A 27,061-nucleotide genomic window follows, 5' to 3' on the forward strand; every position below is an offset into this window, starting at 1 on the left:
TCTTGGTGTATAAGATTAAACATAAGGATTTTTAAATACCAAAAATTGCCAAAAGGCTCTTCTTAGCTCTTCAGTTGTTAATGATTTAAGGTCTAGGTGGATCCCACTCTAAGTGGATGCTATACACCTGTTGTTGTTTTTTGAGGTTTTTTTGTTTTGTTTTCTACGAAGGACTGAGGCTTCTTTTTGAGCTTCATATGATCTGTGAGTTGTTCATAAAGTCATTGTTTCTAATAGCTGAGTAGTACCCCATTGTGTAAATATACCACAATTTTTGTATCCATTCATCTACTGAAGGACATCTGGGTTCTTTCCAGCTTCTGGCTATTATAAATAGAGCTGCTATGAACATGGTGGAACATGTGCCCTTATTGTTTGTTGGGGCATCTCTGGGCTATATTCAATTAGGGCTATGTTCAATTTTTTGAGGAACCACAAAACTGATTTACAGAGTGGTTGTACCAGCTTACAACCCCACAAACAGTGGAGGAGTGTTCCTCTTTCTCTACATCCTCACCAGCGTCTGCTGTCATCTGAGTTTTTGATCTTAGCCATTCTGACTGGTGTGAGGTGGAATCTCAGGGTTGTTTTGATTTGCGTTTCCCTGATGACTAGGGATGCCAAGCATTTCCTTAGATCGATATTCCTCAACTGAGAATTTTTTGTTTAGCTCTATACCCTATTTTTTCATAGGATTGTTTGATTCTCTGTTGTCTAACTTCTTGAATTCTTTGTATATATTGGATATTAGACCTCTATCAGATGTGTGAGATTGGTAAAGATCTTTTCCCAATCTGTTGGCTGCCGTTTCTTGACAGTGTCCTTAGCCTTACAGAAACTTTGCAATCTCGTTAAGTCCCATTTCTCGATCATTGGTCTTAGAGCACGAGCCATTGGTGTTCTGTTCAGGAAATTTTCCCCTGTGCCTATGTGTTCTAAGGTTTTCCCCACTTTCTCTTCTAATAGAGAAAGTACCTGGTTTAATGTGGAGATCTTTGATCCACTTGTACTTGAGCGTTGTACAAGGAGATAAGAAAGGGTCTATTTTCATTCTTGAAATGAAGAACTGGGTTGGAATTTTGATGGGGATTGCATTGAATCTGTAGATGGCTTTTGGCAAGATGGCCATTTTTGCAATGTTGATCCTTTCAATCCATGAGCATGGGAGATCTTTTCATCTTCTAAGATCTTCCTTGATTTCCTTCAGAGATTTGAAGTTCTTGTCATACAGGTCCTTCACTTGCTTAATTAGAGTCACACCAAGGTGTTTTATATTGTTTGTGACTATTGTGAAGGGTATCTTTTTTTCTAATTTCTTTCTCAGCATGTTTGTCCTTTGAGTATAGGAAGGCTACTGATTTGTTTGAGTTAATTTTATATCCAGCCACTTTGCTGAAGTTGTTTATCAGCTGTAAAAGTTCTCTGGTAGAATTTTTGGGGCCTTGGATTCCTGCTCTTTCTAAGACTTTTAACATGAGGGAGTGTTGAATTATGTCAAATGCTTTCTCAGCATCTAGTGAGATGACCATGTGGTTTTTTTCATTGAGTTTGTTTATATGGTGGATTACATTGATGGATTTCCATATCTTAAACCATCCCTGCATCCCAGGGATGAAGCCTACTTGATCTTGTGAATGATCATTTTGATGTGTTCTTGGATTTGGTTTGCAAGAATTTTGTTGAGTATTTTTGCATCAATTTTCATAAGGGAGATTGGTCTGAATTCTCTTTCCTTGTAGAGTCTTAGTGTGGCTTAGGAATGAGAGTTATCATGGTTTTGAAGAATGAGTTGGATAGTGTTCCATCCGACTCTATTTTGTGGAATAGTTTGGAGAGTATTGGTATTAGGTCATCAATAAATGTCTGATAGAATTCTGCACTACTCCCGTCTGGTCCTGGGCTTTTTTTGGTTGGGAGGCTTTTGATGACTTCTTCTATTTCTTTAGGTGTTATGGGATTATTTAAATGGTTTATCTGGCACTGGTTTAACTTTGGTATCTGGTATCTGTCTAGGAATTCATCTATTTCCTCCAGATTTTCCAGCTTTATTGAGTATAGGCTTTTGTAGTAGGATCTGATGATTTCTTGAATTTCTTTGGTTTCTGTTGTTATGTCTCCACTTTTCATTTCTGATTTTGTTAATTTGGATACTCTCTCTTTGCCCTCTAGTTAGTCTGGCTAAGGGTTTATCAATCTTGTTAATTTTCTCAAAGAACCAGCTCTTGGTTTTGTTGATTCTTTCGATGGTTCTTTTTGTTTCTATTTGGTCTATTTCTGCCCTAATTTTGATTATTTCTTGCCGTCTACTCCTTGGGTGTATCTGCTTCTTTTTGTTCTAGAGCTTTCAACTGTGCTGTCAAGTTGCTAGTGTATGCTGTCTCCAGTTTCTTTTTGGAAGCACTCAGAGCTATGAGTTTTCCTCTCAGTACTGCTTTCATTGCATCCCATAGATTTGGGTATGTTGTGCTTTCATTTTCATTAAATTCTAGAAAATCATTAATTTCTTTCTTTATTTCTTCTTTGACCATGCTATCATTGAGTTGAGCATTGTTCAGCTTCCATGTGTATGTGGGCTTTTTATTGTCTTTGTTGTCATTAAAGACCAGACTTAAGTCCATGGTGATCTGATAGGATGCGTGTGAGTATTTCAATCTTCTTATATATGTTGAGGCCTGTTGTGACCAACTATATGGTCAATTTTGGAAAAGGTGCTGTGAGGTTCTTAGAAGGTGTATTCTTTTGTTTTAGGATGAAATGTTCTGTAGGTTCCTGACTTTTTGAGGGATGGAAGAAAACCCTCAAAAAGTCAGGATCAAATGGACTTTTCAGGGCTCTTTCTGTTTTCATAGTTAATTGGCCTTTCCCTGTCTGACACAGGCAGATTTATTACTTAATGATATTCAGTTAATCTACCTGTTAAATTTTTTTTTAATTTTATTGGATATTCTCTGTATTTACATTTCAAGTGTTATACCCTTCCCCCCACTACTCTCCCTCCTCCCCCTCAACTTGCTTCCATGAAGGTGCTCCCTCTCCCAATCACCCTCTCCACTTCAGTGCCTTGTCTGGTTGATGTTGTTCTTCCCATGAAGTTGCAAAACTTTCAGCTCTTTCATTGGGGTCCCCCTGTTCTTTCCAATGGTTAGCTGCAAGCTTCCTCATCTCTATCTGTATACCTCTGGGAGAGCCTCTAAGGAGGCATCCATATCTGGTTCTGCCAGTAGTTAGGCAGGTTACACAAATGGTAAAGAAGAAAATGGCCTATATCTACTGCGTTGATATAATTTGAGTTGATTTCAGCTAGTCTACATTTTAGTTAAGTAAGCAATTAAATATATCTGCATTCTCTCTGATTGGAAATTTTTTTGTTTGTAATAGGAAAACTTAGAAAGTGAGGTGAACTCACTTAATGCTCAATATAATGATCTAGTATTAGACTATGAACAGCTAAGAAGAGAAAATGAAGACTTGAAATTGAAATTAAAAGAAAAAAATGAGTTAGAAGAATTTGAGTTTCTAGAACAAAAAGAAGAAAGAGAACAAGAGGTAAGAGAAATAGAAATACTGATCTTAAAACAATGTTTGTCAAAAGTATCATTCTCATAAGACATTGATTTCTAAGATTGAGGTATTGCTGGTTTTCATGTGCATACACAACTTACAATTTGAACAAGAAGTAATTAAATTCTTTTAAAATAGCCTGTTTTTCTGTTGCACTTGTGTCTTGTTTTTGTATGTTTGGGTTTGTTTATATGGTGCTTCTTGGATTTTTAAAAATATCTTATGTTATTATTTATTACATTGTAGGTGTGCGTGTGTCAGTGTGTACGTGTTATGTGTGTACATGGCTGTGCACAGAGGCACCAGATCTAGTAGAGCTGCTGTTGCAGATGATCTGGGAGGAGAGCCAGCCTAACCGCTGCGCCAGCTCTCCAGCTTGGGTCTTTACATTAAGAGGTGCCCTATCGCAGTAGTTTGAACATTAATCTCCCTTTTATGCTGGGCATTTTCTAAAGCAATAGAAAAGGCTTTCTTTGGTTTTCCTTCTCTCTGTCTTTTTCTTTTTTCTGTATTAAAATTGGTTTGCTGTTTCCTGTTCACGTGCTCTCACAGATGCAACTAATGCATGAAGTTTCCAACTTAAAGAATTTAATTAAACACGCAGAAGAGTATAATCAAGATCTTGAGGTAAACATTTAGTATTTCTCTTATAAGTAATTACAACTTAAAATGCATGTAACTAAACATGACTACAGATAATAGAGGAATTATATTTTAAATACTAGTTTCAATTTAAATTTTTAAACACAAGTTTTTTTGTCATTTAAAATTCAAATTGCATACTAAATTGAGTTTCACTGTTCTTTGATTCATTTAGAATGAACTAAGTTCAAAAGTGGAGCTTCTTAAAGAAAAAGAGGACCAGATTAAAAACCTACAGAAATACATAGATGACCAGAAGTCAGAAACGATGAAGATAGACCTGTCATACTCATCGGTAAAATCTGGTTTTCTTTTGTTGTGATTGGGCATTTCTAGTTTATGGTTATAACCATCCTAGTAATGGTTATAGTTTTGAGCCAGCTGTGTGCCACGCTTGGTTATAAGCAATTTAAATATATTTAATATAAACATGATTCTTTCTGTGACTAGTGAACTGTTAGTGTTGTCATCTACATTTTACCAAGAGAGACTTGAAGTCATTGCTCTAGTAGTTTGAGTTTTTCTCCTCTAGGTTGGTGAGTAGGTTGATTGGTTGGTGGGCAGGTTGATTGGTTGGATGGTTGGTTGGTGGTTTGATTGATTTGTTGATTGGTGGGTGGGTGAGTTGATTAATTGGGGTGTAAGTGGGTTGGTTGGTTGGTGGGTGGGTGAGTTGGTTGGTTTTAAACAGGGTCTCATTGTATAGCTATGGCTGGCTTGAAATTCAGTATGTTGGGTAGGTTGACTTTTAACTCACAGACATCTATCTGCCTGTGTCTCCAAAGGTTCTTAAATTATATGTCTAGATGTGCTGTTTTAGAAAAGTATGGCCAGAATTTCTTATCCTAATTTCATTTGTTTGATTAGTAGCATGGTGTCACCTTTTGATTGTCTAGGAATAACACGTGTATATATGTTCTCCAAAGTATTTCTCCAAACCTACCAAACCTGGATCTCCAAAGTATCCCTTTTGTCATCTGCCTAGGAAGCCACTGAAGACCTGAAACAGGCGATGCGCACTCTGTCTGATTTGGACACAGTGGCCCTTGATGCCAAGAGAGAGTCAGCCTTCCTTAGAAGTGAAAATCTGGAGCTGAAGGAAAAAATTGTGAGTAACTTTTCAGAATTTGCGATGGTGGTACTATAGTACTGTAATATTGTAAGTCAGTACAATGTTGTCAATTTTCGATGTTTTCCCAATAGAATGAACTTTCAGATTCTTATAAGCAAATGGAAAATGATATTCAGATGTATCAACGCCAACTGGAGGCAAAAAAGAAAATGCAAACTGATCTGGATAAGGAATTACAGTCGGCTTTTCAAGAAATATCAAAGCTCAGCGCCTTGGTAGATGGCAAAGGTATTAGAAAATTCAGACATCTGCACACAGACCTAAAAACTTATGTAAAGGAATTGAGAGAGTTTCCAAATTTAAGTGGCTACTAAGTTCCGAGTTTAATGTTCAGTTTAAATATCTTCGCTGTCACTGTCTACAAAGCTTTCTATGGGCACCATATTAGGGTTTAAAAATATTTTTCAAATGCAGTAGACATGATTTGAGGAAAGTGGTTTAAAAACCTATTAAAAATTAGGTCACTTTTGTCAACATAGGTTTATTGTCTAATTTGGAATTGGAGAAAAGGATTACTGAGCTCCAAAAAGAACTAAACAAAGAAGTTGAAGAAAAAGAAACTTTGCAAAAAGAAGTTCACTTGCTGTCGGAGTTGAAGTCTTTACCGTCTGAGGTGGAAACACTGAGGAGAGAGGTAAGCAGATGAGAGAGGTGTAAACAAGTGACTCGGTGTGTGATGGGAGGGAATGGAATTTGTGCTCTCTCTGCTCTTAAGAACTCGAAAGAAAGCAAAGTTTTCAAGGTTTATTTAACAAAGAGCTTCCTAAGACAATCCATGCAGCAGCTATGTTTGATCTTCAAATACATTTACACAGCTTTAGCTTAGTCTTTCCCACTTCTTATACTAGTCCTATCACTGTGTTGAAGAGAAAAGTTAGAAGATAAAAAGGTACCTGGGGATGCCTTCATGCCCCTGATCTCAGCGTTCAATAGGCTGAAGTGGGTTTATGTAACGTTACTATGACAAAACAATCTTTAATGCAGATAAACAAATGTCTGCAGCATGCTTAGCTGTACGTGGGACCACATTTTATATGCCCTCCTAAGGCTCAGGGAACGGGGAAGGAAGGGATGGAAAGATTGTTAAGTTTGCAGTGTAGCATTACAACTAACAACTCCTGTTAACTGCAATTGCAAGGGGATCTGAAGCCTTTTTCTGCTTCCTGAGGACACTGCATGTGCACAATGCATGGACATGCGTGCAGGGAAAACACCCAAGCACATAATAACAATAAATAAATCTCAAAAACTGACAGGGTGATAGGTAACAATGCCAGTTTTTGGAGGCGCTGCAATTTTTTCAGATCAGTAAATGAGCCTGCAAACTCATGGCCCATCAACTTCCTTCTTTCTCTACCTTTTTAAAAGAAATGAAAGTGCCAAGGATTTGAGTGCTTACTATGTAGCAAGCATTAAAAGAATTTTCAAACATTATTTCATTTGTCCTGTAAGCCAGTGGCTCTCAAGACCCTCCAGGGGTCAACCTTTCACAGAAATCACATGAGACAATCTGCATATCACATATTTATTATGATTCATAACAGTAACAAAATTACAGTTATGAAGTAGGAACAAAAGTAATTTTATGGTTGGAGAGGTCTCCACACATGAGGAGCCGCTATGTTACAGGATCACAGGATTAGAAAAGGTTGTGAGCCACTGCCCTGAGTGGCCTCGCTGCTGTTGCCCTTCTTTTTGTGGACCTATTGGCTCTCTCATATTTCCTTTTCAAAGTGATTACACAGCCATAAACCATTCAAATGATGCTTTTTAAATAATTTTTTAAAGCGTAGATTCAATTTTTAAAAATTTAAATTGCAGTCAATGACTTATTGGGAGAAGTAAGTCAGATGCTTAGGAAAACCATAAAGTGCCTGCCACCTATTAGAAAATATGGTGGCAGTGGTGCACACTTTTAATCCCAGCACTCAGGAGGCAGAGGCAGGCAGATTTTTGTGATTTCAAGGCCAACCTGGTCTACAGAGTAAGTTCCAGGATGCCCAAGGCTACACCAAGAATCTCTGTCTCAAAGAAGGAACTTTGAAAGGATAGATAAGGAAATAGTTACCTGATAATTAAACTCAGATGTTTCTACTGACACTTTCTCCATGTATTCATTTTGCTCAGAGTATCTATTATATTTGGAAACAGCTCTAAATTTTACTTCTCTTCCGTAGCTGCATGAGAAATCTGAAGAGCTCTGTATGATAACAACTGAGAGAGAAAGAATGTTTTCTGAAATAGCTCATAAAGACAGTAGAATTCAAGGATTACTTGAGGAAATTGGACATACTAAAGATGACCTTGCGGCTTCCCAGCTGAGTCGGCAAAGCAGCGAAGAAGAATGCCTAGCAATGAGACGCCTGCACATGGAGCTGGAGCTCAGGCAGGAGAAGGTCCTGGAGGACAGCGAGAGGATGAAGCAGGAGATACAGACTCTCTCCAAAGAGGCAGAAAGCCTGGCTTTAAGTTTGGACTCCGTGAAGGCCGAGGTTGGTACAAGCTCTTCACGAGGAATGGGCTTTTGTTTCCTTGAGTTCTGTGTGTGTGTGTGTGTGTGTGTGTGTGTGTGTGTGTGTGTGTGTGTGTGTGTGTGTGTAGTGTCTCTATGTGTAATACAGTGTTCTCCTTTTACTTTATCACACTTTTTCTTGAAAGCTTTCTCACAAGATTCAAGAGCTTGAACAGAAAACAGTTGAGAGTCAAGAAATGCGAAGTAAAATGGAGGAGCTGAGGGAAAACTTAGAAAGCAGAGACTCCAGCCTACAGTCTATAGAGAAGGAGAAAACTTTGCTCACTGAGAAGCTGCAGCAAACCTTGGAGGAAGTAAGAGGCTTAACCCAAGAAAAGAAAGACCTAAAGCAGCTCCAGGAGAGCCTGGAAACTGAGAGGGACCAACTCAGAAGTGACATTCAGGACACTGTGAACATGGTAAGGTCCAATTGGTGAGAACTTCAAGAAGTCTTGTCATGTATGATCAAGAAATAACTGTAAAATTAGTGTGTTTTATGTTTTAATGAAATAGTTTTCTTTGTCTCTTACAAAGAACATAGATACTCAAGAACAGTTACTAAATGCTCTTGAGTCTTTGAAACAACACCAGGAAACAATTAACATGCTGAAAATGAGAGCCACAGAGGAAATGCCTGATAATTTGCATATAAAGGACAGGGGAGGATCTAGAGATGAAGCTCATCAAAAGGTAAAGAATAGCCACTGACCTGTGGCCTTGGTTCCCCCTGGTGATGGAGAATAACCTGTCAGATGAGATAAACTCCTATGTTGCCCCAACCAGTGTTTTTTCACAGCAACAGAAACCTAACTAGGGCAATACCCAAATGAAGGATGGAAGTAGGGAAGTGGAAAATATAAGAAATTAGGATAGGAAAATAAAGTCTCGATATAAAAGCCCTGATGAAACAGCAAGCTTTAAAGGTAGTTTTTAAACCTCTCAGTGGATAGGAAGATGGAATTTGAGAGATTTGAATAGGGACAAGATCACAAAGAGTTTATCAAACCTCTAGAAGCCTGGCCCTTTTTCAGAAGCCTACTTTAACCTTAGACTCCTTCAGAACGGTGTCAGCCACTCCGTCCTGTTGGCTTACCTACCAAGGGACCATTTTACCATAATGCATGTATTAATTAACTCACAAAATATGTAACAAAACAGTTTCTAAGAAAAGATCTCTTCATGGTATAAAAGGTATAATCTACCGTGTCAGGGAAGTTATGGCTGCACAAGTGTAAGGTCTCATCATATTCCAGTGAGGAAGCAAAGAAAAGCAAGTGCCAGGGCTCAACTCTGTTCCCTCTCTCTTTTAGTCAGTCCAGGACCAGCTCGCTGACTCTACAGCCTGCATTCCCCACTTTAGAACAAAGTCCTTTTTGTTTCAACTGTCAGTGGTCAGGGAAGTAAATGATGTATTTAATATCCCTTTTGTAGCACAAAATACTATCATACAACTTGGAAAATATCTAAGGAAGATATATAGGCAAGAAAGATATATGTCTTGATTATCTAATCAGTTTGCATAAAAGAATGTACAGAGTCAGTTTAATCTCGCATACATGAAAACTGCAGTGTGAACTGCCACCTAGGCAGTTCTTGCCATTGAGCAGGTCTAAGAATGCCAGTCCTGGAGCCCAAAGCTAGCTAGCTGTTTGCTTGATGCATGGTCTTTCAGAAATGAAGTTACTGCTCCCAAATTTAAGTTCCATTATTACCAAATAGGGATAATAATAATGCCCACCTCAGTTAGTGTGTTGATATGAGACTAGTACTTTGTACTAAATATAAGTGATGGATATTAACACTTAAATTCTTCACTGCATTCCAATTGTAGATAGATGGCCTAGATGGACAGAGTCTGCTGGCTGAAAGCGCCCACACCTTGGCTGTTGGTGGTAAGGACCATGGGGTAACTGAGGAACAGAGGAAAATAGACTCTCTAATGCAGGAGAATAGCGGACTCCAGCAGACACTGCAAAGTGTTATAGCAGAAAAGGAGCAATTGAAGATGGACCTAAAGGAAAATATTGAAATGGTAGGATCTAGCTCTTTACAGTTGACCATATATTTTTACCTGTTTATTTTAGATTATAGCAGCTTTATTTGGGTATAATCTGTATGCAATAGTTACATCATGGAAGTATATGGTTATAACTTGACAAATGTTCTGCCTAAGTAGAACTACTAGGTGTTATGTGGTAACCTGGTAATAATTTACCAATTTGATTTCCAGATCAGTTCTACCATTTTATATTCCCATCAACAAATAGAATCTGGTAGCTCCCCTTACCAACACTTTATATTTATTTACACTTTTATTTTAGCCATTCTTTGGATAATGTACCTATCTTAATTTACCTTTCCCTAGTAACAAAAAAATATTGAACATATTTTATAAGCTCATTAGCCATTGACCATCCTTAATGATTTAGTCTCTTAATGTTGTATTATAGTTGACAGGTATTATGCATACTTTGTTAAATATGTTCCTGAATGTTTATCTTTTACTATTGTAGCTTTTAGTTTTGTTTTAAGTTGTTGATGTTTGCCAGTATTCCCCTACCTGGCTCAGTTTTTGTATCTGTTGCAAGTCCCTATAATCTATGTGGGTTGAAATTATTAATTTTTGAAAACTTACTGTGGATCCAGTAGCGCTTGACACTGCTATTTTAATTTTTTATATTTAGAATTGTCTGGTTTATCAGCAAACTGAATGAAAATTAACATACAAACACAAAGTATATTCTCTGATTGGTATGTTTTGTTGACCTTCATGTACAAGCATGTTGCTGTATGCTCTTAATAATGCAATAACCCACATCTGTCAGAAAAGAGTGGGAACCATTTTGAGCTCACTGATCATTGGTCAGTGGTTGAATCCAGTCATAAAAGCAGCAGGAAAAAATGCAGCTTTAGTTTCTTTGGCCACTGAAAGCAGACTGACGTCTCTTAACGGTTGTCTTTTGCTGTGTAGTTGGACTTGGATTTTTCCATTTGAGTCAAAAGTAATTTTTGAGTGTTCCTGATTTACTAAAGGTAAGCTAGTATTATAAATTCTAATCTAGGACTTTTTTTTTTAAACTCTAGAGTGTGGAAAACCAGGAAGAGTTAAGAATTCTTAGAGATGAACTTAAAAGGCTACAAGAAATTGCTGCACAGGAAAAAGGTCAGGCCACAGAGAAGCATGAAGAGCTCTCCAGGGCACAGGAGAGACTGGCAGAAATAGAAGAACAGTTCAAGGAAAAGGTGAGCTTCCCATGCTGTCTTCCTGTTTGTTCAGACTATACATCTTGCTAATAAATTTTGATTTTTCTAATCTTAAATACTTCCAACATGGAGAAGTATCAATGCTAACAGTTTGAGAGATATAAATGTTAAGTTAAGCATGGTGACTCAGTTTGGAGGCTGAGGCAGGGAGATCTCTGTAAGTATGATACCAGCCTGGGCTTCCTACTATGTTCTGTTCTAAGCCAGCCTGAGCTATAGGCTGAGACTCTAAATGATATATGTATATTATTTATTTTTGTCATGGGGGATTGTGATTGTTGTCTCTTAGCTTTTTAGTTTAATTTTTCATTTCACCTTGCTCCATTGATCAAACTATGTAAGTTTCCAAAGTAATACCAGAATGACCGTAAGGTTAGTGGCTTACAAGACAGAAGTGCGTTCTGTCACCGTTCGTTCTTGTTTATTTGTTGTGTGTCTGTTCTTTGAGACACTCACTATGTAGCTCTGTCTGTCCTGAACTCGTTACGCAGACCAAGCTGGCTCCCAGCTCCCAGAATCTGAGTTTAAAAGTTGAAGTGTCAGTGGTGCTCCTTTTGGTGGCTTAGAGAAGAGTCCCTTTTTTGCTTTGACTGGGATCTGGTATTTCTGAGCTGCCCTGGAACTCCACCACTCCACTGTAATCCAGAAGAATCTAGCCTCACTACTTAAGTAAATCTGTAAAAGTCCCATTTTCAAACAGGATCACTTTCTGAGTTTCTAGGTAGCCTTAAACTGTTGGACCCACCATAAGAGATCTAAGGGCTAGCTTACCTCTAACGCTGCTAACCCATTTCCATTGAGGTAGACAATGCTCTGTCAATGGTACCACATAAAAATTTCACCAAATATCAGCACCATGATAATTATACAAAACATTGTACATTCTAAGGACCAGAAACTCCAAGAGACACAGCAGCAACTTGTTAGTACACAAGAAGCCATGAGTAAGATGCAGGCAAAGGTGACTGAAGTGGAGAACTTACAGAATGAATTCAGGAACCAAGGACTGGCATTGGAACGTGTGGAAACAGAGAGACTGGAGTTAGCTCAGAAACTTCATGAAAATTATGAGGAGATGAAGTCTATAACCAAGGAAAGAAACGATCTAAAGGAATTGCAGGAGTCATTTGAAATAGAGAAAAAGCAACTTAAAGAATACGCAAGAGAAATGGAAGCTATGGTAAGTAATACAGTCGTTTTTTTATCTGTTAAATGTTTCCTTAATAACCTGTTCAGCTGGAAAGACGGTATTGGGTGAATACTATAAAATTCTTTAAATTTCACTTACTGACCAAGGGCCTACAAACAAAAGGAGAACTAAACATTGCCCACGCAAATCTAAAAGAGTACCAAGAAATCATCGAAGAGCTGAGAAGAAGCATTTCTGATAAAGAAGCTCAAGCAGCAAGCACCCAGGACACAGCAAAAGCCAACCCTGAATTACAAGGAGAGGTATGTGATGTCTTCATGTCCTTCGCCACTTCCGTCTTCTTTCTCCTTTGAAGGAAAAGAGATGTGTAGCTATGGTTTATATTCACTAGGTGAGAATTTGGCTGTTTACTGTGGCAGACAAGGACTAGGCTGTTGCAAACTACACTCTGAGAACTTGGGGGTAAAGTGGGAGAATCGGGAGTTCAAGACCAGCCTGACTCCACAGAAAGCTTGAGGCTCACCTGAGCTGTGTCTCAAGAAAGAAAAACGATGCTAACAGAGAGGCAAAGATTCATATTGGTTGTAGTAGAAGGAAATTGCTATAAGTGAGCAGTCAGATGAATAAAACACCATGAGGTAGTTGTAAATGCTGTGGGAAAGATGGTATTGGGATAACTGGGCCAGTCCAGTTTTCAAAACTACTTTTTGCCAAACATTGAAACTTGTATAATAAAATGGTTCTTTTTCTCAATGTGTATACATGCTTAAACAATTCCTCAATTCTAATGTAGTGCCTGTAGAAATGCAAAGTTACATGGTTCTGCTAGCAACCAGGATAAATGGGGATCAATGTACACACACAAAACTTAGAAGGTAGCATTTGGATTCAGCAAAAGATGGGGACTATATATACTATATATACTATACAACACACACACATACATACATATATACATATATATATATATATATATATATATATATATATATATATGTATATATATAGTATATAAAGTATGATATATATGTACTACATGTATTCACAAAGACCTATGACAACTTTTATTTGCTTAAAGTTTGGGAACCAGTTAGAAACTAAGTCAGTAACTGACTGAGTTAATAGTGTGTTGATAGGATATAAAAACTGGTTCTTGTTGGGTCTAAGCTGAAAAGAAAGTATGACACACTTATACCCAAAGTTATGTAGAATCAAAGGATTGAGAGTGCATACGCCAGAGGTTTGTGATCCAAGGGAATCAAGTTTCAAAGTCACTGTCATTGCTGATAAAATATTCCTGACCTTTTCCATTTGAAAAATATAAACTCTAGATAGTAACCTTGTGCTTTGTGAATATTATAAGATCCCAGTACTTCAAGAGCAAGAGCTACTTCCTGATGTGGAAGAAGCCATGGACAATGCAGAAAAAGCAAATGAACTGGAGCCAGTGGAAGAACATTCCAGAACAGTGCATTCAATAACAATGGAGGGTGGAGAAATAGAAGACCTAGGACTGACCAAGAAACTTGAAGAAAGTCAGAAGGAGATCGACTGTCTCACTAGAGAGAGAGATGACCTCAGAAAGACACAGGAAGCACTTCAGGTCCAATGCGCCCAACTGAAAGAAGATGCCGCAAGAACTTTGGCTAATGTGAGTTTTCTGTTTACTTTTGGTTTTTAAGATACAGTCTCATGTAACCAAACTTGGTCTTGAAATCTTAATTCATCGATTTTCCCAGTCCCAGGGTACAGTCAGGTGCACCACTAAGCTTGAACAAAATGAGCTCTTCCTCATTAACTAGTGCTTTTTCAGAATTAAGTTGTGTCACATTTTAAATCTTACTACTAACTTTCTGCAAATGTTTCTTAATCATACAGTGACTAGAAACAGAATAATTTAAAATGCAACTGAATATAAAGAAACAATGAAACATCAAAGCTTTTTTTTTTTTTTTTTTTTGAGTATTCAGAATTGACTTAGAAGAATCAGTGCCTTAATCACAGGAAAAGTAAACCAGAAAGAAGTGTTTTTCTTTGAAAACACCTTCTCACCCCACCCCACCACCTGCCATGCCTGGTGATGGGGACTCTAATCTGAGGGGGTATGAGGACTGGAGCTGACACAGCACTGTATTAAGGACAGCCTGGGACAAATAAGTACATCCTATATTAAGTTGTCAGACCCTTCTCTCTGTAATGGTGTGACTGTCCTCGCCGTGGCTTTTGTTAGGAGCCTGGAAATCATTTCTGCTCTCACTCTGACTTCCTTTCACGCATAAACCATGAGGGTGGGGGGTATGCATGTACATGTATGTGGTGTGTATATGTACATATATGTGTGTGACCTACATTAAAACCCTCCTATTTTTCTATACATATTACTAATACCCTAATACACTATTATTTCTTTCTAGCTCCCCACATTCATTTTGCTGTAGGTTTATTTTTTACATATGTGTGTTTTGCTTGCTTGTTTACCACATATGTGCCTAATACCCAAAAAAGCGATGAGTATCCATGTGAGTGCTGGGAATCAAACCCAGGTCCTTTTAAACAAGTGCTCTTAACCACTGAGCCAGCTCTTTAGCCCCGATACGTTCTTTTTACACATGTTTAACAGAGTTCCCATTCTGGGTTTAAGTGTTTTCTTTTATAATTTATTTACTATATACTGTGGCCCTTTAAAAACTAGAACCCACTGAATGGCCCGTGAGTCACAGGAGCATAGACCCTGCTGCTGGCCTGCCTGCTGCAGCCCTTCCTGCCTGTGATGCTTTTCTGGGACCCTGTGTGCTTCTCAGTGCTGAGTGCCCTGGTCACCTGCCCACATGCAGCACTTACACACCTTTATGGAGCCAGTGTTCCTGTTCTTCAGCTCTGTGTTCTGTCCCCTAGGAAGCCCTTCCTAATGACCCATGGTAGTCAGTATACCTGGCATCAATGTACTGAATAGCCTGTCTCCTCAGTTTAGTGAGACTTAGCATAGTATCTATCTTTTTCCATAAAAATATGATTCTGGTAGAAATCATGGATGCAGTGAGCAATAAAGTGAACCCTTAGTTAAAACATTATTAACTTGGGCTGGAAAGATGGCTCAAAAGTTAAGAGCACTTGCCATTCTTTAGAAGAACCAAGTTCAATTCCCAGCATACAAGATGGCTCACAACCATCTATACTACAGTGCCAGAGGCTTTGACATCCTCTTCTGGCAGGCACAGTTGTGGCACACAGACAAAATACCCATACATATCTTTTTTTTTTTAAAGGGTGTGTGTGTGTGTGTGTGTGTGTGTGTGTGTGTGTGTGTGTGTGAACATTTAAAAAAAAAAAAAAAAAAAAAAACATTAACTGGGGAATGGGAGAATGGGTCCTGTCTATTATATTTCATTATCACATGTGTTATCTTGGAATTCCCTTAAGATGCAAGAAGGTTTACACAAACAAAAACAGCCCCATGATGTAGAAGGAAAGGACAGTAAGTCCACTAAAGTAATGAGTGAGGTTGGACAACTGAGGAACAGTGCAAAGGCAGAGAGAAGAAAGAGAAACACTCACGTTGGTAAAAGAACCAGTATTTAGTATGCAGCTAGGGATTGTGATGGTTTGGTAAAGATATGTTTATAGATTCTCCAAGATCTGAGACTTCACTAGCTGAGTAGTTGCTTAGGTTTCCAGTTCCAGGTATTATTTCCCTCTTGTTAGCAAGTCTTAAGTCTAATTAGAGTTGGATTAGTTACTGCCAAGGTGTGCATGCCACTACTGCACCCTTGGGGTTACGGTGCTGTGCTAGCCAAAGGAGAAAGATGAACTGCTCTGCCTGCATCAGAGCCATCAGGCAAACATGAGCAGTCACAGATAAAGTGGTTCCCTCTTTGCACTGTATTTCTCAAGATCTTTTATAAGGAAACCTTTACCTTATGACTAAATCTTTTCAAAAGGAGTTAATCATGCTATGGTGATTATGTGTCTATAGGCATTTTATAATTTTCTCTAATACTGAAGCATTTAGAAACTGAAGAGGAACTCAGCCTTGCTCGTTGTTGCCTGGAAGAGCAGGAGAACAAGATTGATGCCCTAACAATGAGCATCTCCCAGAAGGAAGCTGAGCTATCAAGCATGCGGGCTCAGCTAGAGCTGACCACTGAAGAACTAGACAGAAAGGTAAGTTGAAGGCAAGAGGCACTGGGAGGAAGCTGGGAGGAAATTGCTAACGTGAAGTCTGCTGTTTACACGCTGAATTATGTTGCAACCTATTTTGTATTTTTCTTAAAATGAGAACAAGAGAGAAAATAACTGTATTACATTGTGCTGATAAGTTATTTATTATTATTGGTTAAAGGTTCAAGAACTCTGTGAAAAACAGGAACAACTTAATGTCAAAGAAACTAGTGAGGCTCAAGGGAAGATGAATGAACTAGACCACATCAGGGAACTTCTCCTTGCCAAGGACTCAGCACTACAGAGTGTAGAAAGTGACAGGCTCCAGTTGAATAAACAACTTGAAGAAAGTCAAGAGGAGATAAGAATTCTGATTAAGGAAAGGGAAGAACTGAACAAAATACAAGAGGCTCTTCATGTGGAAAGTGAGCGGCAGAAAGAAAGCATTAAGGAAATGAGCGCTAAGGTGAGGCTCTGCCCATCAGCACAGAGCTGTGCTGCCACCTATGACCTTTCACTGTTTTTTCTGAAATGATAAAGGAAAGAGAGCTAGAAACTTCATATGCATCTGAAGGACTACATAAAGCTTAGGCCTTGATTTAGGAACATATCTTTTTTTCTCTTAAAAACAAACAAAACCCATTTCTGTGTACCTGTGACCTAACTTGTTATATTTTCTCAGCTCCAAGAACTTGAGGACAAAGAGTGTGAGGCTGAAGGAAATGGAAGTGAAATGAACCTCTTGAACGAGCAGTTGGAGGCCCAGAAGTCAAGTCTGGAAAAGGTGGAAATGCAGAATATAAACTTGACTCAAAGACTTACTGAAACCCTTGAAGAAATGAGATCAATAGCAAAAGAAAGGGATGAGCTTTGGGGTGTGGAGGCGCGCCTCACAGTAGAGAGAGACCAGCTGAAGCAGAGCCTGGAAGAAACAGTAACTAAAGTGAGTCCCATCTCTCTGGCATTGTGAAACCTTAGTGTCCTGAAGACCACTGGTCTTCAGGTGGACAGACGTATGAAATTGGTCCTGAAGAGTTTAGATGTAGCTTTTTATGCATTTACACAGTTATGCAAATATAGTTGTAGAGATTCACTGTCCATTAGTAGGGACTGGTAAAATAAGCACAGCATACTTGGATCATGGAATGCTGTGCCGTAGATAACAGCAGACTTGACGCTGCATTGGGAGTGCCCTATCCTGGGGAAGACAGACTGGCAGTGGTTTATGCAGAATTGGTGATCACATCCAAAGCAACTCAAGAGAATGACGCCTGGGAGGCTTTAGAGGAGTTCTCTTGTTTGAGAGGAATGCTTCCTTCCTTTTGAATACCTTCTGTTTGAAATGCATTTCTTTCAGTGTCTGCTTTCTTTCTCTAATTACCAAGGGTCTGGAAAAAGAGGAAGAGCTAAGAGTTGCACGCTTGCATCTGCAAGAGCACCAGGAAACTATCAACGAGCTCAGAAAGAGTGTGTCTGACTACACAGATGAAATTTTGCACATTCAAGGGGACTTAAAAGACACAAAAGCCATCTTAGAAACGCAGGTATTTTTTAATCTGAATAATTGGGAGCCAAACCAGATCTCTATGATGAAACAGTCTGTGAACATGTCTAAATTTGAAGGCACAGATTTGCTGATTCAGTTTTAAGACTGTTTGCATTTTTTTTTTGTCCATACACTCAACATTCTAATAACTTATTATATATGTCTCTTAAGAGCCAAGAACTCCAGGAAAGAGAACATCAACTTTCTCAAGTAAAAGCTGATCTCAGGGAGACTATGGGTCAAACGGAACAATTGAAGAAGCAGCTCAAAGCCCAGAATTCGACTCTGGAAAGCATAGAAATAGAGAAGTTAAAATTGACCCAACAACTTAATGAAAACCTTAAAGAAATGACACTTGTCACTAAGGAAAATGATGGCCTAAAAATTATGGATGAAGCCCTCAGGAAAGAGCAAGACCAACTAAGGGCAAGTCTTCAAGAAACACAAGCAAGTGTAAGTTCCTGCTCTGCCCTAACAGATCTCTGAATCACCGTCTGGAATAATCTCATGTAGGCAGTTTGGTATTAAACTTTATTCAGCACTTATTTATGGAACTTCTTATCCTACATATATCTTGACTTAGTTGTTAAATATACATGCATATGAGCGTATACATACACTTGTACACAAATAGACCCTAAAGTTGTTTGGTTATAATAGCTGGTGTTAAGAATAGGAAGCAGCCCACATGTATCTTAGGAAGAACCTGGTAAGTACAAGCAATATGCCCGAATGTTGTACAGGTCTTTAGAACACATGGACCTCAGTGTCCTGTCCTACAACTCAGAAGAACATCAAGAGGGAAGCAGTTTTCAAGTAAATTGTGTGCAGTGTATGACTTTGTACAGTAGGACTATGAGGAAATGGTAAGAAAAGGACTGAATTTCTAACAATAAGGTGTAAAAGCAGGACCCATGATGGGCTTCATCGGGTGAAGCATTTGCTGCACAAGCCTAGTGATCTGAGCTCAGTCTCAGGAACCTGTCTGTGTAAAGGAAGGAGGGCCAATAGACACCGCAGACCTGTCCGCTGACCACCTCATGGGAAGCTCCTACACATGGGGCGGTGGGGGTGGTGACAGCGTAAGGTAAATTTTTTAAAAGAAGTAAAATGAGACTGGTAGGACCACTCAGCAGAGCATCTTCTTGCTTGTGCAGTGGTCCTGAGTTCAATCCCCAGGTTACAACAAAAAAGTAAAACCATGATTATTTTTACTAAGAAAATATATCACTTATATTTTAAAATGCTAATTAATGTTAAGATATGTCTTTTTTTAAGGATCTGGAAAAACAAGAGAAACTAAGAATTGCTCGCATGGAGATGAAAGAGCAGCAAGAAACCATTGACAGGCTTATGGGAATCGTGTCTAAGAAGACAGAGGAAGTATCGAATATGAAAATGGAGTTAGAAAACGCAAATACTAAATTACAAGAAAAGGTAGTGATTGAGCATCCCATTTGTTCATGCCTTGAAGCCTTTGAGGATATAAACAGTTTGGGAAACAGTTTGATGGTATTCACTGTAAGCCTGGCATTCCTGTTCCTTGAGTGTATACAGAAAAGGACAGAAAATGCTTCTCAGCATTCTACAAGAGTAATCATAGCAGTGTATTTGCAACAGTGGGGGAAATAAAGACCACTTAAATACCTGCAGGGGAAAGGATGGCTGCATTGTCATCCTAAGTTCAGAAAGAAACAGAGCCAGTGTGGGAAGGATGCTAAAGGTCAGCATAGTTACCTTGAGGAAGGGACATGCGCATGCTTATGGGAGAAGAGAGATGCTATCTAGTTTGGTCTGGGTTATTGTTTCATAGGAGTGTGTGTGAGACAGAGAGAGAAACTGAGCTGGGCAGTACTGGTACACATCTTTAATCCCAGCATTTGAGAGACAGAGGTAAATAGATTGATCTCTGAGGTCCAGGTCAGCCTTGTATCCAGAATTCCAGGACGGCCAAAGCTACACAGAGAAACCCTATCTGGGAAACAATAAAGAATTAACTGCATTTAAGATTAGTATACTTTATGTGTGTAATGCCTCAAAAGAAAACTGGGTGCCTTTAGCAAAGCATTGATACACATGACATAGATTACTGTCTTTGTCAATTTAGAAACTTCTCTCCCCCACACCTTGAGCATAGTGGGAGTAAAGGCAAACATGACTACTCCCAGAAGAGTTATTCTTCATCTTTCTTTTAAAATAGTCTGTCCTGGCCCAGAGAGATGGCTCAGCAGCTGAGAGGCACTAGTATTGCAGAAGACCTAAGTTCAGTGTTCTGTATTCACGTCAGGTGGCTCGCAACCTGTCCCTCCAGCTCCAGACACTCCTATAGTGAGCACCACACACACACACACACACACACACACACACACACACACACACACACAATGGAAAATCAATTAAGCTTTCTTGAGCTGGAGAGATGGGTCAGTAATCCTCTTTAGAGGATGCTGGTTTGATTGTTACAACTGTCTTACCTCTATTTCCAGAAGACTTCTCTGGGCACCTATATCCATGTGGTATATATTTTCTTAACCATAAAGCAATTATAAAAAATTAAGTCCTTAAAAAAAAAGTCTGAATCCTAACATGAGTTCATGTCTTCAGGTTCAAGAACTTAAGGCAAGTGAGCTTCAACTTCTTAAGTTAAAAGTAGATGCCAGTGAAACCAAGAAGCAGCTCAAGGAGCAGGGCTTAACTCTGAGTAAGATTGAGATGGACAATTTAAGTCTGGTTCAGAAGATTCACCAGAACCTTGAAGAAATGAAGTCTGTAATAAAAGAAAGAGATGATCTAAAGAGAACTGAGGAGGGACTCAAGATGGAGAGAGACCAGCTCAAGGATGACCTAAAGCAAACCATGTTTAAGGTGAGCGTGCCTCTTCCTATTTAATCAGTCTCTCTCTCTCTTTCCCTCTCCCTCTCCCTCTCCCTCTCCCTCTCCCTCTCCCTCTCCCTCTGTGTGTGTGTGTGTGTGTGTGTATCTGGTACCTGCAATGGCTTGAATAGGGTGTTAGATCTCCTTGAAACTGAAAACGGCTAGTGCTCTCTGCTGCTGAGCCAGCATCTTTCCAGCTCAGTAGAGTCTCTGTGCATTCAGTACATTTGGTTCAGCAGTATTACTTCCAAAAGTTTACCTTACCCCAGTGTACTTGCTGATTGGACAAGAATAGAATGTTGTTGAGGGTAGAGTGATTTGTGGTGACCAAAATCTAGAAACAAGCCAAGCATGCAACTCTAGGACATATGGGGTTCATCCATATGTTGGAATTCTAAGCTTAACATATTTATGTAGTACTGACCTTAAAAGATAGTGATAGGGGAGACCAAGTCTGGGAATTCTGTGGGTGCAGCACTGAGGGGAAGGTGGGGTCAGAGCTTGGACTCGGGGTCCTTTGGCCCTCTTGTTGCAGAGCTTATTTTTAACTGTGTGTGCTAAAAGTAATTAGTCATTAAAAAGAGATAATTAAATACAGAAATATGTGCTGAGATTTTGGTATCTGGAATGGTTGATTTTAGAAAGGTTTTGGGTAGAGTGAAGCTCAAAAACTTGAATTAGAGAAAATTCCAGATTATGGATTTTCAACCAGTGAAGTCAAGACTGATTGTGTTTCAGATAAAGGTACCTGGTATATGTGTGTATGTGTGTGTATCCATACATACCTGTATACAGGTAGATAGTACCCTTTCTTTCTTGAAGAAATTTTTCATTCTGATGTATTTTATAATTATGTCAATCAAGATCCAAGAACTTCAGAAAGAAGAGCTTTAACTTCTTAAGGAGGAAGAAGATGTCAGTAAAGTTTATTTTAAAGGTGTGGGACATTAAGCATTTGAAGCAATGTGAGGCCCAGAGTTCGCATATGCAACGTGTGGGTGAAAATAACTTACATTTGTTTAAGAAAGTTCACAAAAACCTTGAATAGGGAAACAGTGAGCTAAACAAGAGAAAAGATAAGAGTCTCTCAAAATGGAAAAAGAAGGATACAGAGAAAACATAAGACACTTAATAATAAGCGTGAGTTCAGATCTTCCTCTGCTTAGTGGCTACAGTGGTTTTAAAGGATAATTACCAGTATGTGTTGTCTGGATTGGGGGGTTGTTAGTCTCCCCTCTCGCCTACTACCCTCCCCCCATTTTTTTTTCTTCTGGAAACTTCTGTCGATACTAAAATGTTGTGGAAAATGTTCTGTAATTATCACACAAAAAGGAAACACAAAGTCCACTCTTAGGAAAAGATTGATTAGACACACTTTTCCTTCGAAATTTCTGAAACAAACAACAAAAAGAAACTACCATTATTTTATGTGAAAGGGGGTATTTCAAGGACTGCATTTGCCAAGGATTAAATGCCTCCATTTCCTCTATTAATAGACTCTAGAAATAAACAGGCTTTCATTACTGAAGTTAGAACAAAGAAAATATTAAAAAGAAGGTTTTCTTGGCTTTATTTCACAGTAATCTTAAAAGTTTAATTCAGTCCTCTAAAAAGAAGCAGAAAATTTAGACAACTGCTATAGAAAGTAAATCTGTGGTGATTTTTATTTTCATATTTGAAAGGTGATGGAAAGCCTTGTGTGCAGTGTTGCCAGAACAGATACTTGGGAGTCTAGTGCATGTGGGGGTTGTCCAAACTTACACACAGGCTTAATTTGTTTGACAAATCTGTATCCAGAAGGTATTCTAGCTGCTACAGTGGCCAAGTTAAACTAATGGTTGAAAATGGGGAGGGAGGCCTATTCTGAGCTTTTTAATCATGCAGAAAAAAATATGAATGAAATTTGAATTTTCCAGCCCAGTGTTCTGGGAAGAATATACAGGACTTGGGTATTCTACATTAGTCTAATGTAGATGTTTGTGAGAATAAGAACAAGAATAATGAACAAGCCTTTCTCTAGAAATCATGTGCTTCTCCCGTGTGTTCCTTCAGTGAGAAGTCATTCACTGTGTGACTTGACGGTAATGTTACTCCCTTTTGGTTGCCTGTCTTAGTTATTATTAGATGAACATGAAGTTCCTCATTCCTGAAACATGATGTGAAGAACAAGCATGTTTGATTAGACTTGCTGTGTGTTTCTTTGAACCAGGCCCATCAGAACCATGAAGAGACAGTGCAGTATGGAAAGGGGTTGCTATGTGGTGGAGAACAGCACTGTACAGGAAGACTTCGGGAGAAGTGCTTCAGGATAGAGGTGAGATCCCTGTAGAAGCTCTGTGGCCTTGCTGCTACCGTTCCAAAGGCATCCTGTGTGGTGAATAGATGGTAGCAAATGTTGCCCTCAATAATATAATGTTTATAAAGCCTTGCACATGTGTACATGTACATATATGTACAAACAACACAGTGGCAGTTTTTTAAGGCTTGTGTGGAAAAGGGATACTGAGCAAATCTCTAAAAACACTAAAGGGCTCGGTTCACTCAGGCTGAAGACTGCTGTAGAAAGGACAAACTGAGTGCAAAGGTCCTGAGGCAGAATTTGAAGAGAGAAAGCTAATGAGAAGCAAAGTCAGAGAGAGTGAGGGATTAGAGTAGGCTGTGAGGCCATGAAAGGATCCAGGGCTTGCTCCTCGTCGGAGGAGGTCCTCTGGAGAGTTTCACCCTGTGAGACCCAATCTGACCTGCATTTAGAAGGATCTAAGGGTTGAAGGTTGGGTGTGAGCTGAGAACCCTTCTGAAAGATGGATTTTTAATCCAGTGGGCAGAGCTGGCAGAGCACAGCAGTCGGAGCAGAGTCAGCCTGTCTTAGAAAGTGTGGACGGCTGCACCACGGGGGTGGCTGAGTGACGCAGACTCTGTATAAGCAAAGGCCAGCTCAGTGCAGTGTGCTTCACAGCAAGTTTATTCAAAAGAGTTAAAAGGTGTTTGTTTTCTTTCTTGTATTTGCCTCTGGTTACTTTTCACACTATTATACATTATTCCTACAATCTAAAAATCACTGTTTCTTTTATCTTTTAAACACAAAGGTGTTAATTTCTTTTTTTCCACTGTTAGAGTTCTAGCATTCATTACAGTGAATTTTGGTTTCCTTTAGAAACTCCTGAGAAGATACTCAAAAGTGGCTGATGACTATGAGTGCTTGAATAGATTCTCTCTTGACTTGGAGAAAGAAACGAAGACCCAAAAGGAGCTGTCACTTACTGTAAGAACTAAGCTCTCACTTCCGCACACACAAACCAAAGAGATTGAAAAGCTTCTTACTGCAAACCAGAGATGTTCCATGGAGTTCCACAGAGTCCTGAAGAAACTTAAGGTACCAACTCCTTTTAATATTAGCCTCATATTGATGTGCTTATAATTGTAGTTATACATTTCAATGTATTTTAAGTCCTTTAGGAGTTAACATTAACTATTTACATTAGCCACCAAATTAAAGACTGTGTGGGTCTGAAGATAGGATTTATTCAACAAAACCTGAGCTCTGCCTATGGACCTAGACACCAGGTGCAGGTGCTCAGAGTTCCTGTGAATCACATCTCAGATGGCATGGTCTGGTGAGGCAGGCTTGTGAAGGAAACAGGTACAGTCACAGAGGTGTGGACAGCTTGTTATGTAACGCATCTTTCCTGGGAATGCATAACGTGTCTGTTCCCCAGAGGGAATCCATGACAGACCAGAATAACAGTTGCACTGAACTCCAGCTCAGTAAGCCAGTGAGTTTATTGGGGTTACAGTGAACCAATGAGTTTTGGGGGGTTGTGGTTTATGAGAGGTTACTCAGGGGGGCTGCATCTCTTCTGCAGCCTCCTGCAACGTGGAAGCAGCTCAGTAATCTCCTCTCAGCAACGTGACTGGCCAGTCTCCTCCTCCAGCAGTTACTTTCTGCTTCTGGAACCCTGCGAGGGCTCCTTGTGAAGCTTGTCATTTTCTAGGGCGAGCAGTAAAGCTTGAAGTTCACTGTGGGGATGGCTTGGAGCCAGTGGGTGTTGGCATAAGTCGCTTCAGGAACCAAGCTGGGTTACCATTGTAGTAAGTGCTACTGTAGAACAAACAAAATGAGTTTTAAGGGGCTGTGTGCATTGGCAGGGAAAAACCAAGAAAGTGGTCTAGTGAGCTACTGTATGACTATGCTGTATGTTCTCTGTGGTGGAGCGGACACACCCTGAGATCCCAGCCGCTGAGTCTTTGTGGTGACTCTTCTTACAGAGAGTGACAGGCAGGTGAAGAATGAGCAGGAAGATCAGTTTAGATTGAGATTCACTGAAGCTGGACTTCTCGTGTTGTACCACTCAAGAAGAAAAACAAAGAAGGCCTCTAGCTGAACCTGGGGTTTGTCAGTAGAAAAGGCAAGCATGCAGGTGTCATACAGTGCTGCATGGCTGAGGTCATTCTGAAAGTGTCTAGAGGAATAAGACCGTTAGGGTAAGAGTAAACTCTCAAACGTGTCCCAAAGAGCCAGACAGGGTATCCAGGCTAGACAAGTCAAAGGCAGCGAAGAATCAAGCACAGGGACTGCTGTAGGAAACCCCTTGCCATGAGGTTGGAGGCCTCGAAATGATTCAGTCAGTGGAGTGCTTACTGTGCAAACATTCGGACCCAGCACTCATGTTAAAAGGCAATTTGGTCGGCACACATGTGATCCCAGGGCTGCAGAGGAGACGGGATCTGGGACCTCCTAACCAGCTGAATTGATGAGCTCAGTCCAGTGAGAAATCCTGCCTCAAAAAAGAATAGGGTGGAAAGTGTCTGAGGAAGAGGCCCAACATCAGCCTTGGTCCTAACACAGATGCAAACACCTTGGCTGGAATAGGAGATGAAGGTGTCCCTCACTTTGGTGATGAACATGGACTTGCCATAGTCAAGGCTGTTCACTTGGTGCTTTAGAGAAGAGGTCAAATTACAAACTTAAGGCTTGTCTGAGGAGTTAAAGAAGCAGATATCTCTCCTATACCTTGGAAAATTGTTCCCAAGGTTCTGATCATCCTCATAGATCCTGACAATCAGATACCCCAAAGTTATGAGGACTAAGGAACGTTCTAGCATTAAAACATTGCATAAGGCCAGACCTCTAAATGTGACAAGGAAATCCTGAAGCACGTGACATTTGGGGGCTAATCAGACAAGAGAATTAGAATATTTTGGAAATCTAAAATGGGGCTGGAGAAGTGGCTCAGCCACTGAAATACTATTTGTACTGAGAACCAGTAACACCCTGGGCAAGGAGGCTCACACCGCCTGCACTACAGCTCCAGGCTTCTGGTGCTCTCCTCAGCCTGTGGGTTCCTGAACTCACATAACACCACACATAAGTTTATATAAAATGAAATAGAATGACATTTTTATAAACCTCAAATGTGCAATAGTAGGATTGACAATTTAACCAAAATTTATAGAGTAAGGCTACAGAGATGGCTCAGTGGCTGGCACTCCTGGCTGCTCTTCCAGGGGACTTGGGGTTCACTCTTAGCATGACACTATGACTCAGGCATCTGGAGCTCAGTGCCTTTCTGTCCTCCGTGGGCACCAGACACACGTAGAACACAGATATACATGTGAGCAAAACACCCTCACACATTTAAAAATCTAAGATAATAGGAAAAGAACTTGAGAAAACCACTGAATAAGAGATGTACCTAGTAGGAAGTCAACTCCGGAAGCAGTAGTCTGGAAGGGTTACTTTCCCAAGGTGCTTCCTCCTTACCGGCTGCCATGGTGTAAGTAAACAAGACTGAAATAACTCCTAAATATAATGTCTCTCTGTTTATCTTTTTCAAGTATGTGTTAAGCTACATTACAAGGATAAAGGAAGAACAACATGAGTTCATTAATAAATTCGAAATGGCTGTTATTGAGGAAGTAGAAAAGCAGAATGAACTACAAATTAAAATACAGAGCCTTTCACAGACTTATGATACTCCATCCAGAGATTTACAGAACAAACTGAGCCAGGATATGGACCTCCATATTGAGGTATACTTTATTTTCAGTGCATTTAATAAGGTTTTAAATATCTTTCATAAAGAGATAATCTCTGTGTGTTTAAAATCATTTTCATCAGAAACCATTAGTAACTTGCAGGTGACAGGTCTTGGACACTGTCAGACGTGCGTAGACGTAAAGAAGGCAGATTTAACATGAGCCCACGAGAACCTGTGCAACTGT

The 27,061-nt window shown here is 39.5% G+C and overlaps 1 protein-coding gene across 1 annotated transcript in view; it reads left to right on the forward strand.

The window, feature by feature from the left end:
• Positions 1-27,061, forward strand: part of CENPE (centromere protein E) — a gene marked incomplete at both ends in the record, with an annotated part of 54,141 nt that overhangs the window by 14,470 nt on the left and 12,610 nt on the right. Inside the window, 24 exon segments of the mRNA XM_080916039.1 lie at positions 3,379-3,546; positions 4,114-4,188; positions 4,379-4,498; positions 5,189-5,311; positions 5,407-5,563; positions 5,815-5,969; positions 7,513-7,827; positions 7,994-8,266; positions 8,382-8,537; positions 9,679-9,879; positions 10,932-11,090; positions 12,001-12,291; positions 12,408-12,567; positions 13,632-13,912; positions 16,264-16,422; positions 16,601-16,885; positions 17,102-17,362; positions 17,805-17,963; positions 18,137-18,418; positions 19,244-19,402; positions 20,570-20,830; positions 23,049-23,153; positions 23,994-24,212; positions 26,675-26,869. Coding sequence (XP_080772165.1) covers positions 3,379-3,546; positions 4,114-4,188; positions 4,379-4,498; positions 5,189-5,311; positions 5,407-5,563; positions 5,815-5,969; positions 7,513-7,827; positions 7,994-8,266; positions 8,382-8,537; positions 9,679-9,879; positions 10,932-11,090; positions 12,001-12,291; positions 12,408-12,567; positions 13,632-13,912; positions 16,264-16,422; positions 16,601-16,885; positions 17,102-17,362; positions 17,805-17,963; positions 18,137-18,418; positions 19,244-19,402; positions 20,570-20,830; positions 23,049-23,153; positions 23,994-24,212; positions 26,675-26,869 — 4,719 coding nt within the window.

This window comes from Micromys minutus (genome assembly GCF_963924665.1).
Source record: "Micromys minutus genome assembly, chromosome: 4".
NCBI classification, from domain to species: domain Eukaryota; kingdom Metazoa; phylum Chordata; class Mammalia; order Rodentia; family Muridae; genus Micromys; species Micromys minutus.